The sequence below is a fragment of the Elephantulus edwardii genome, unplaced genomic scaffold, assembly GCF_000299155.1.
Source record: "Elephantulus edwardii isolate Elephantulus edwardi_28Jun2011 unplaced genomic scaffold, EleEdw1.0 scaffold00009, whole genome shotgun sequence".
NCBI lineage: Eukaryota > Metazoa > Chordata > Mammalia > Macroscelidea > Macroscelididae > Elephantulus > Elephantulus edwardii.
In genome coordinates this window covers 25,149,021-25,161,852 of record NW_006399759.1, presented here as the reverse complement: position 1 = coordinate 25,161,852, position 12,832 = coordinate 25,149,021, and the positions used below count along the sequence as shown (strand labels likewise).

The 12,832-nt window shown below is 39.7% G+C and overlaps 1 protein-coding gene across 1 annotated transcript in view; it reads right to left on the bottom strand.

Annotated features, from left to right (window-relative positions):
• Window positions 1-3,660: 3,660 nt before the first annotated feature.
• Window positions 3,661-12,832, bottom strand: part of LOC102866384 (protein FAM49A-like) — a 33,424-nt gene continuing 24,252 nt past the window's right edge. Inside the window, exons 8-10 of the mRNA XM_006880663.1 lie at window positions 11,906-12,032; window positions 6,455-6,525; window positions 3,661-4,028 (exon numbers count right to left, since the gene is read on the bottom strand). Of these exons, the coding sequence (XP_006880725.1) occupies window positions 3,965-4,028; window positions 6,455-6,525; window positions 11,906-12,032 (262 nt within the window). The 3' untranslated portion in view covers window positions 3,661-3,964. The remainder of the gene's footprint in view (window positions 4,029-6,454; window positions 6,526-11,905; window positions 12,033-12,832) is intronic.

Below are 12,832 nucleotides of genomic sequence, written 5' to 3'. Positions count from 1 at the left end.
TGTGTGTGTGTGTGTGTGTGTGTGTGTGTGTGTAATCAAGAAAAAGAATCTTAGTTTCTTAACAACCCTGAACAAGGTCACATGCATGTCTGGATGTTGGTCTAGACTGTTTTCTGTCTTGGTTCCCCCCCTTTTCTTTTTTTTAATATTGAAAAGTCTTGGTTTACTGAATTCCAACAATGGTATACTTTGGGTACTTTTTGTTTTGTTTTGTTTTTTAAAGTAACTGAGACTTAGAGAGGGTTACACGGGCATATTGTGTGACTTCCTGGTCCCCAGAACAGTTACCTGCCATACCTCTATGCAGCAGACTAGTGATCATTTGTTTATTACTTAATCATGAATGTCAGATAAAACAGAGACACCCTTTTTTTTAAATATATGTACCAAACTTTAATTTCATTTCACACTCAAAACGTCTGTACAAAAAGAGGCAAAGCAGGCAAATAATTACAATGACATCAGCAAACATATGACAATTTCAGGACAGCTTTGTGTATACAATTTTTATAGATGCAGCAGGGAAATTGGGATTCCAATCTTTTTGGCTTCCTAAGGTAAAATTTCAACGTGAATTATTGACATCTTGAAAAATTAGTAGCTGTCTAGGATGAAATAGTCAATGAGAAATTTCTGGTTTATATTGCACAACTGGGATCCAAGATTAGCAGATTTCACATTTCTTTTGATGGAACATGGGATTATTTTTATATCACTATGACAAGGTACCTCCATTTACTATTATTGTCTTGATGTGATGAAGACTAGGTGGCATTGTGGGGACAATGATAGTAACTATTTATTAAAAAGATATCTAAAACATTCTGCTCATTAAATACTGTAGCCCTAATGGGTCAGTTTAATAAAAAAACATTCATTTCTACTTGTTTTATTAATTTCTAGTGCTGACTGACACATGAAAGTTTTCTGAGAACAGAGTTATAATATCGAAGTAGCAGTGTGTCAGAGAAGTGGCATTTCCACCTTGTTGCTTGTCAAAAAATAAATATCAAAGCCATGAAAAACACTGTCCATCTGAAAACAATGAGACATCAATTGTGAAGTATGGTTAACATGTTGACACTGTCCTGGCACTTTCCCTTACATCACCCACAGGTCTTGAACACATGTAACACACACATATACATGCAGCACAAATAACTGTGATGCTTAAGGATTCTGATGCCTTGTGGACAGTCTGTTAAAGGAATTTGTCTCCCACAGTAGCTCTGGGGTGGGCTCAAGGCCTACCACCTGTTAGTGATCACAGACATTCAGTTAACCTGTCCAACTGATAACCAGAGGCAACCTGATACCTGGGCTTTTCAGAATCTATGTGTTGGTGTTTCTTGGCTATGAGACAAAGTGGTCTGGCTAAACTGGGACACACCAGCAGCCCTTCCCTATGTTTGGTCCCACTTGATAGACATTCTAATTAAAAATTACCCATATGCTCAACTATTTACTCTTCTATATTTTTCTTTTTAAAAAATGTTGACAGGTAAGCCCTAACATAATCTCTTGAATCAGTTGAGAGGCAGTTGTGGTAAAGACCATTTGGTTCAAGAACCATTTCTGTGTCTCATGACCTCTGTGATAGATGCAAGTCTATTTCTTTCCTGATCTCTCCCCTAACCTGGTTAAGGAGTGAAATGGACCCAATGCTTGTAAACTTGATAACACTTCTATGATTCTAGTCTTGGCAGCTGTTTGCCTAGGCCCTACTGTGACTTCTGTATAAAAGGTCATTTCTTAAACCAAACAGCCACTAAATTTTCTCACCTGAATTATCCCAATTTCTTCATTTCTGTAGGGCTTTAGAATCCCTGTGGCTTGAAAAGGTCTCAAAGGCTGTATATTGTATGTCTGTTTAGATAAGAAAACGGAACGTAAGTAGCCATTTATGGTAGGTTGGCTTGAATGGCTCCAGGGAAAAGGATCGGTCCTCTGTTGACTTATGCTTAGATACAGATCAATGAATATGTATGCTATTACTGTCCTACCACTTGCCTGCATTTATTTCTTTTTCTTTAAAAATCCAAAACCACAGCAATAAGAAATATTTCCTTCTTCCTTCTTTTAAGGAGTGTCAGCTGGTCACCAAAGTCCAGATACCATTTGTGCTTGACAATTCATCCCTTGGTTAATAGCTATTGATGTCAAACTATATTGTACCCAGATTCAAGACTCAACTTCCAGAACTCTCATTTTCTGTCTGGATTCCCCTTTCTTCAATCAGAAGGAGGGAGTTGCACAATTCGATGGGTGGAGGGTGAAGGAAATGGGAAGGATCTTTTGTGAAAAACAATGTACTCAAACTTTGTAAATAAATCAGAGTTTAAAAAAAATGCAGTCTCATCATGCATCCATGGGCCACATGGTGGAAAAGAGAGAACACAATGTCTGGACCGAAACGTTGTGGGTTCTGGTCCTACATTGAGGCATATAAATCTGGATCCTCTTTTGTCTCATTTTTCCACTGGAGGTGAGAATCGACATTTTCCAGAATTCCATACTTGAATTCTCTTATGTACATAAAATACTAACTCAAGGCCTTGCAATGTTGTTAATCATCAAGATAAGGTGGAGTAAGGCTTAGGAGACTTGGCTTACTAAAAGAAGAAAGGTGCAACTAGTCATTTTCTTGGCTTATGGCCTTAAAGAGACTCTTTGGAGATCATCTGTTTTAATCAGGATATGATACACAGACAGCTTAGGCAAATTTTCCAGTATCGCACTATGGCTCATTAACAGGGCAAGGCCAAGACTCCAGATATGGACGGGGAGGACAGAGGCTTACACAGAGCATCAGGCTGACTGGGAGGTGTGGGAGAAGCTGGACTTTAAACAGCAGGCATCCAGAATATATAGTTGTTTTTTCTTCCCTTCACCTTCAATCACTTCAGTTCTTTGCGCTGAACCATCAACTGAAAGTTTAGAAAGCTTGAGTCCACAGAGAAGTGTCCTGGAAGACTTGTGTGGGGATGCAAAGCCAAGAGAGCAGTCACTGAAAATCCTGGGGAGCTCAGTTCTACTTTGACACAGACGAGGTGACCGTGAGTCACAAGTGACTTGATGACCATTGGTTCTGGGGGAGTTCTCAATGCTCAGGAAAGAAACAGAAAGCACCATCATCATTTCAGAGTCCGTGTTCTATGTCTTTGTGCTTCAAGGCTGGGGTCTGAAACAGCATGATGACTGTGTCCTCTTGGCTGGGTGCCCCTCCTCCTCACCTGCCTCCCACTTCCAAGGTCACCATCTTCATCAGCCCAGCTACAGTCACACAGTTACCTATTCCACATATTTCTTAGGAACTGATTAAAATACAGGTTCATTTTCCTCTTCCAAAATTAAAAGTCAGTACTAGAGGGCTATAAATCTAGACCCGAGAGGGAATATGTTGATATGTAAGACATGTGCCAACAGAAAACTTGCACGAGTGCTTTGCAGTCTGAGGAAGGAGAGAGGGGTGTTCTGAATTCAAATTACTTAAGTTTGATTCTCCACACATGCATTTTCTCTTTTTTTCTTTTGAATCCTCTCCCTGTTTCAGAATAACAATTGTGTTTCTTATCGCTGAGTGAAGACAGAAAATAAAATATTTTGTGTTTCTATAAACTACCAGGGCAAAAACACATCTAGAACTGAAACACTATCACAAACTACCAGGGATTTGTGATTGTTACAGGTGCAGTTAAAGGACTCCAGTAGCAAAGATCAAAGTCTCTAAAATTTGCCTTTGGAGCAGGGGATTTCAATTCAAACATCAAAAGTAAGGCTCTCAAGTCAATTTATGCTGTGCTGGGTTGAGTCAGTCAGGATACAAATTAAAGTCCATATATTTCAGTGTCAAGAAGGAAATGGTTATGTAAATACACAAGTATTAACATCAATCTGTATTAAATTATGTAAACATATACATCTTCTGAGGTCAGTACATAGATCCTCTTCTCAGAGCGGAGCTCTACTGAAGCATTGCACGAATCTGTTTGGAAGTCGATTCATCATTCAAGTGCTTTGTAGTGAACCTGATGGAGAGAGAAGGATGGAGGTCACTGTGCAAATAATAGTCTATGAAAGTTTCAATAATGACTTGCCAGCTCATCTTTACCTTGAGAAACACGGCTGCTATTTATAAATCAAACTCCAACTTGGTTCTTTAGACAAAAGAGTCACACTTCAATGCCCGGGGTATTCTTGGGGCAGATTTAGTATTTGATTCTTCCTTCCAAAGGAGTTTTGTATTAGACTTATTAAACAAGCAGACCTTCTACCTAGTCAAATAATTACACAGAGGAGATGTAAGCAATCTCATTTTCTGGGAGGCGGTCTTTACCTGATTGGGTGCAGAATATCAAGCATCTAAGCTTCACCTGCCAAGTCACAAATGTCAAGATTTAAATTTGCTTAACAAAATAACCCCAAACTTAAACGTTTGTAATTTCCTGAGGAATTCTGGTGTAGTAGTCAGTAGCGTGTTGTGCTGTTATTCAAAAGACCACACGTTTTCAGTGGTTCTAATGCACCAGATGCTCCACAGGGAAAAGATGGGAAGTCTCCTTCTGTTAAGATTTACAGCAGCCTCCGAAACCTGATGGAGGGTCAGAATGAATCAGAATTGACTAAATGGCGATGAATGAGTAAGTGACTCTGTGGCAATGCCTATGCTTGTTGCCACCACAAGGGGGCAAATATGCAGGCAAGAGCAAAGAGACAAAAATGGTCACTGTGCATCCAAACTGTATATAATAAAACTTTCATCATGTTCTGGACACTTGATCTAAGCTTTAATTTAAATTGTGACACAGTATAACAACTTGTTATCTCTCATCCTCCCTGGCTCTCTGTCTGTCTGTCTGTCAGTCTGTCTGTCTGAATGCTCTGGAGTCAGAACTAACTTATAGGGACCCTCGAGAGGAGACTGCTCGTATTACTTCCTTGGAGGCGCTGGTTGATTGGACCCGACAGAGAAGTTCAATTTTTCGGTTTTAGCAGCACAACTCCCTACAGACTAGGTGCCAGCCTTAACTTGTTAATACAAAGAGATTAGTTATTGTTTTTCATTTGAGAAAATTAAGTTTCACAAAGGTTAATGGACCCATTTTACACGGCATAGCTAGACATCTGTGATTTGTGAACAGTTTGTGCATTTGGATTCAATCCTAGGTCTTGTTGTCTTGAAAACCTGTAGTTTTAAAATCTCTTCAGAGTTTCCAAAGGAGATACAAACGGCAATAATGAACAGAATTCACTGCCTAATGCCTTGTTCTCAAAGGAATTCTGCTTACTTGAGTGAAACTCTGGAAAATTCTAACCCTTCACAAGCTAAATTCCTCTTCCTTTTTCCTGCACGGAAAACCAGCAAGGTATGAAATGGGTGCCATAGGTGGCAAGTCCTGGGCTACCTAGAGAATCTCAAAATCTCTTACATTGAAGCTACGTAAATCTGTTCTGAAGGGTGATGATCCATTATCCCTCAGAATAGTGACAAGCTCAGAATCTGTGCATCTCAGTTTTAATTATCAAATAGGGGTAGTGGGCTACTCTTGAGTTGTAGTGATTAAGTGAGACATTGCGATGAGAAGTGGAGCATTAAACATAAATGTGAACCATATTTATAGGATTACTACTGACTCACAGAACACTTATCACATGCACAAAGCTGCAAGGAACTAGGGAAATCCAAGTTGAATAAGATAGCAGGAACCACGAAACTTCCAACCCAGCATTGGAATAAGTCGCAAAGTAGTAGTGATTCAACAACATGTAGATGTAACACAGCTTAAAAACAAAAATTCTTTCCTCAAGTAAATGAAGCCACATGCCTCTGTGGTAAGCATAGAGATGCAGAGACACTTGGGATTTTTCAACAGTGGACATCTATAACAAGCTGACCACACGCCCAGGTATCTGGAAAGTGTAGAACAGAGAGTTCTCAACTCTGGCTGCAAACAGTTCAGGAGTGTTAGAACGACCAGAAGCTGGGTGTCTGTGTCTGTCTTCAGATTCTGAGTCAGTCTGAACTAGAACCTTGGTATCTGTGTTTTTAAGAACCATGTCTCTCACATACAGAGTTGAGGACCACTGGTAAAGGGGAACATGAGCTTCTGAAAAAGAGTACCACTAACTGCAAATCAATGTGTCTGGGAGTTAGGCCAAGACTGTGGGCCAAAAGAGACTGAGATTTAGCTAAGCTATTTTCTGCATGTCTTTGACCAATTTACTTGACTTCTCTGCTTTAGTTTTTTTCTATTGAGGAAAATAACAAAACAATAACAATAGTAAAACCCCATGATGCTGACCTCATCACATTATTGAAAAGTTAAGTATTTTAGAAGATGCAAAGGAGTTAAGCCTGGTGTTCCAACCCTTGGTCCCCCAAAGTACGCTAAATTTGCAATAGGTTTGCAGGGGAGTGCCTCTGTCCCATAGCAAGTGGGTGGCTGGAGCTCACCTGAGGGCATTCAGCAGACCCTCCACACTGTCTGGGGCCTGTTCCTTCAACACCTTTATGCAGCCTTTCATCTAGGAAGAGAAAATACAAGGTTTTGTTAGTATTTTGCTAAAGCCTTTACACTAATATGCTAATACCTACCTATAATAGTGTTTGTCTATGATAATGGCATTTTATTTTTGTCCTTTGGAATCTAACATAGAAATGATCAACAAACCTTTCTACTCCCTCAGGTGGATGAGTTGCTCTTCCAAATTCTCCATCTTATTCATACTACTTTCCGCAGTATATTACAGTTGTATATTTTCATTGGCCTGGGAGGGAAAACCTGAGGCTTTGATCTTCTTTCTTTGTACTCTGAGACACAATTATATGGTTTCCCTGTAGTAGATACTCACTTAATATTTACTCTGGAGATTAAATTCTGATAATTTTACACCAAGTCCCTTTCATATCCTTAGCTATTTGATTGGCAAATCCAGTTAATACTTTTGGGACTTCACTAACTTTAAAAGCCCTTTCCTGACCTCACTGCCTTCATCAGGTAGTAGCACACAGATCTTTCTACCAAAATGTCTGCTCTCAGACCGTTTTGCCTGCCTGCCCATCCTTCAAGATTCTGCTTAAATTGTCATCTCTAACTTGTTGCCATTAAACATTTTATCTTTTTTTTGGTACCATTTCACATGGTATCATTGAATTTATCAGAGAACCTTGGAAATCTTAATGCCCAAATTCATCTCCCTTACTAGATTCTAAGTTCCCAGAAGTGCAGATCTACATTTTAATCATCTTAAAGAGGCAGGAAAGAACAATGGTTAAAAAATGTAAACCATATGGAGGTACAGTGACTGGGTTTCATCTCCTGTGGTTTAATATCCTCAGAAACACAGGCACTTTGTTTATTGGCTTTTGTGCCTCTGGAATACAATATAACATGTTCATAATTTGAGAAGTGCATGGAAAACTAAATTTATGTAGACCACATTATATTACATATATTCGGTAGTGGGTTCTTTGGCAAGCAAGAGTTTTTCTGCCAATATGAGACTCATTCTAAACTGATGTTCATGTACTGGATTTAGTTATATTAAGAGTCTCTTTTGCAATAATCCTTATAAACAAATATTTTCTGTGGGCCTGCTTCTAGTATATCAAAGTCTTATCTCAAAGGCCTGATAAACCCCCGGTGGATTGATGGAGACAGCTGAGACCACAGAGATGAGAATCATTTGAGGTTCATATGGAGTCTCATCAAGAAGGAATGTTGTGGTCAATTAGAGCTTTCTGTAACGGGTGTAGAAGGGGAGACTCTATATAGCAGGTTATGTATGGGTACACAGAGAAAGAAAAACGAAGGAGCAGGAAGGAAGATTTTTGGTTCCTATACTATAAGAATTCATGGCTTAACGACATAAAAAAGACAGATACCTACTATGATGAATCATTACCTAAAATAAACCTAATGGGGGGTGAGAATAAAGATGTAGGGAAAATGTTACAGAGAGATAAGAATACTTTTACTGTTTATAATTGTAATCCAGGGCGATTCCAGGATTGAGTGCATGGGAGGGAATGCTAAGATGCAGTTAGGCTGTTAACAAGGTAAATCTAATATCATGCTAGGGAGTTTGGGGCCTAGACCTGTAGAAAATGGAGGTCTTGAGAGATGATAAACAACCTGGTGATGAGACTAATAGAAAAAGGAATCGTGGGAATAAAATGGATGATGAGATAACGTGCTAGAAGCACAGGAGAACCTGTGAGGGTATGATGTACAAAGAGGGAGTGGGCATGGACAAGGGAGGAGTGGACGGACTAACCTGACATAGATTCCACTGGACTTTATGACTAATGGATTATGGGGGCTGACAGGAAAGAAGGAAAATAGAACAATCCCTAGGTTTGGGCCTTAGAGACTGGTTGGAAGATGGTGTAACACCTGGGGCAGGCAACCAAAGAGCTAAAGCAGGTGGAAGATAATCTTTAGTTTGGGGCATATGCCATGCTTCAGGTGGTCAGAAAATGTAAGGTCTAGATTTATGAGTGAGATCTGAGCAGGGACAAACATTAAGGAATGTATACGTAGATTATTTCATGAATTCTAAGGAAAATGGTTAAAACAATGTCTAACTGTAGCCTGACTTTCCTGGCACCGTCGATTATTCCACACCCTCTGGGGTCACAGTAACCTTACTCTGACAACTCTCTCTGCCTGTAGTTGTTAAGTGCCATCGAGTCGTAGGTGACTCATAGCGACCCTATGAAGGAAAGTCCTCAACACTTGTGTGTCCTTCGTCCTCTCTCCAGCTGCCTGTCGTACTGCCCTTTAATCTATCCACTTAGGACAATCCTACACTCTTTTCGAGGTCCACCTCAAAACCACTCTGGTACCTGCCTGCCATTGCCTCTAAGCAGATGTACTTCTCCTTCATGCACTCACTACACTGCTTTACGTTCCAAGACATGTTTTCTTAAGTGCACCTACAATGTTTATTTCAGGGTTTGACGAATGAGTATCTGTGTCTTATGTTGATGCTGAAAAATTATAAACACAGTGCTTGCAATTACTGGCCTAGAAATAGACTAGGACCTAGAAGACTGGGACTTTATATCATTAAAATAAATGGCCCATCTTGAATATATTTGTTCTTAAGTAGACCTAAAACTTTCTTAGACATACACACACACACACACACACACACACACACCTTGTTTATACAACAAACAAAACACTATATACATATACATATATTTTATATAAAATACAACCTTTATAATACATATATATGAAACAAAATAAGATAACTGCACACACAGGTAGACTCATCCAGACTGTTTGGTTAGAGTCCACATTGGGTACTATTTAGGAACTGGTCAGAGATACCTAGGAAATGACAAGTAAAGCCAAGTACTCAAAAGACCAGAGCTAAAATATGTAATTATAGCCAGTGTCTTTCTTAATGGTCAACTCTGTGGCAGACTTAAAAAACAAAACAAAACAAAAAACAAAACCACCAAAACCCAGCTATGACTGTCTGATTAGAATTTCTTATGACTAAACCAGCACCCAAATCCAACCATGACTGCCAAGTTAATTCTGAGTCACAAGACAGAGTAGAAATGCCCCACAGGATTTCCAAGGCTTTGGGATAACTTTGGAAGTAGACTATCCCATCCTTCTGCAGAAACACTGGTGGATTTGAAACACCAAACTTCTGGCTAGTACCTAAGGCCCTAGTCATGTCATCATCAGAGTTTCTTATCCTATGATTTTCACAGGCTTTAGGTCAATTCTTCCTCACAGTGACCCGATAATGCAGAATAAAACTGCCCTGCATGGTTCCAAGTCTGTCAATCTTTATGGAAGCAGAATGCCTCATCTTTTGTCCACAGAGCGGCTGATGGGTTTCACAATTACCAGCCACTATTGTGCATAGGGTCGCTATGAGTTGCAAACGACTCGACGGCACATAACAACAACAACAACAACAAATTCAGTACATATTCAAATTATAGAAGAATTACATATACTCAATCAATGGTTTAAAAATGATAAAGCTATAGTAAATGAATTTACTGCCAAAACTTTTTCACAGTATACTGGTAAGAGAATTAAATGTACTTTAAAACGACATGCATAGTATGGTCCTCATGTGGTATGTATATACATACAAACACAAGCAGTACTTAAGAAGGTCAGGCATATATATATATGTTGCTTTATTATAAAAGTTGTCATCTGTCAGTGGTAAGGTTATGAAAATTTAATTATCTGTATTTCCCAAATTTTGTCTAACAAGTTCTTATTGTCACAGGGAGTAAAAATAATTATAATAAAACTGTCATGCGTTGTGATTGTTGAACAACATGATGATAATACTTATCACCAATGGAACTGTATGTTTAGCGGTTCTTCCGACATGTTTTATTTCCTATATATTCTCTTCTTGCTATGAAGAGAACTGTCAATAGCAATGATAAAAAAATAACATGTAATACTTTCCTTTAAAACAAAAATGTCTCAAGTATTCTCTTAAAAGTCATGTCCAGTTGTGCTAGGAAAGCAAAATTTCAAAGTCAGTGCCATAAGCTGCATTTTAATATATAACTAAGTTCCTTGCATTCTTCATAACCCTGGCAGCTGTGGGCTTTTAGACTTTCTACACAGTGCTAGAGTGTCAAAGATGCTATTCTGTGCAGATCAATGAAAGAGTGTGTTACCCAAATTTAGCCATGTCAGGATATGTTAGTGAAGGGAAGACCTACTTGGGACTTAAAAGGCTGTAAGTAAAACCAATGAATACACTATAGGGTTTGAAGCTATAGGTCAATTCTGGGTCAAGAGGATGTATCCTTTATCCCACAGTCCACAAGAAAGCCTGAAAGTTATGTGGGTTTTGGCTATATTTATTTACTCAGCAGAATCTCTATGGGAAATAGACTATTTAATGCTATATATACCATGTGCCAAAGATCATGCTAGGCAGTAGAACAGATAATAGGTTGTAAAGAATGATCTCTGTCCTTATTATAAAAGAGTTGAGGGAGCCGGGAAATACAAAATAGTAAGTGCTATACAGACCAGAAGAAAGGAAAGCTCTAATCCATAAAGCAAGTAGGAAATATGTCCTTCAGTGAGGCTGCATTTGGGGAGTGATTTCTGAGGATTTTGCTTCTCAAAGAAGAGGAATGTGCTGGACAGGAAGAAGGGCTCAAGCATACTCAAGATGACAAGACATGGAAACCAAGTTAAAGAAATCATGGGATAAGAAGCTGGAAGGATTATTGAAGACTTGGTTAAGCTTTGTAATTCAGTATGTCACAGGTGAGGATGGTGAAACTTGGCCTTATATACTCAGGACATCTCGTTGGAAGGAGCCAGTCCTTGGACAAAGACATCAGGCCGGAGAAGACGGAGGGTCACCGAAAGAGAGGAAGACTCTCAACAAGCTGGATTGACACAGTGACTGTAACAATGGACTCAAGCGTATCAGAGACCATGAGGATGGTACAGGAGAGGCATAGGGTTGTTCATAGGGTCGCTGTGAGTCATAGGTGACTCCATGGTACCTAACAACCAACGTCACGACTCTTCACATGAAGGAAACGTGTGTGCGTGCGGGCACATGTGAATGGGGGTGTGAGACACGGGGAAAATAGGTAAATGAAAGGAGAAGCTGGAAGCTAAGTGACTGTTTAACTGCTCCACTCTGCCAAGGGTTAAAGGGAATTAGTATCTTAGGATCACTGCTACCCTTAGGTTTGTCTTATAAGCACACATAAAAGACTGGACTTGGTGCCGTAAAGAGAATGGCCACAGGGCCGCAGGACTGTGAAGGATTACTCTAAGTAGGAGTGGGTGAGAGCTGGGAGAAGCCAGGTCTGTTTGGTCTCATTTTCTTGTACCTATTTGGAAAGCCCCACCACCTTGCCCCCAGCTTCTCTTACATCAATCTTGGAGGTCTTGCAGAAAGCTCCCACAGGATGGACGTGGTCGTAGAGGATAATGACCCCCACCATTACCCTCATGCAGAACATCAGTGTTTCCTCACTCGTAAACCTACTCCTGTATTCCCTGGAAGAGAGAGGAGAGGGCAGCAGGGTTACTTCCTTGTCAGCACAGGCTCACCATGAGGCCCCACAACTGACTACACGGGAGTCTTCCAACCCTCTCTGGAGAACAATCCCAGACCTGCAACAACTGGGTTAATATGCTTTTAAAGAAACTCATCATGATGATTCTCCTTGAATCCATTCAACCAGCAATTCAGAGGGAAAATAAAGTAAATTAAAGGGCAGTAAATTCTCTTCTGCCCTTCAGCAGGTCGGCTGATCATGCACACCACTCCCTTGCCCATCAATCTTGAATATTTTATAGCAGGTCCCTCTGTCCACCGTTAGAGAGAATAATGGCTTCATTATGGAGGAAAAGAAGCAGGCTCATTTCTGCAGAGTGGCTATCACATCTCCAGTTATAGTAACTTCCTTTGTTAAGACAGACTGCAGATGGAAGTCGATTGGCAAGGTTATCTAAAAGGAATTATATACCATTCACTGAGCTGAGAGTGTTTGTGGTGGTTGAATTTTGCTCATTTAGCTCACTTACTACGAGATAACATCTCTGATGATTACGATAACTCAGGCCAATTCTAAAGGCTTCCATAGCATCTATTTCATTATGAATTGGCTTCAAAATCAAGATGATTACTATTTCTGTTTTGGGATAAATCTTAACTTTGGCATAAGTGAAATATTTGAAATTAATGCCATCTCCCATTTGCACTGGGTATTGTCAGTATTTCTCAAACATTCTACACAGTAGGTGGCGTTATAGGCACACAATTAGATAGGAAACCAAAGTTCAGAGAGGTCAGA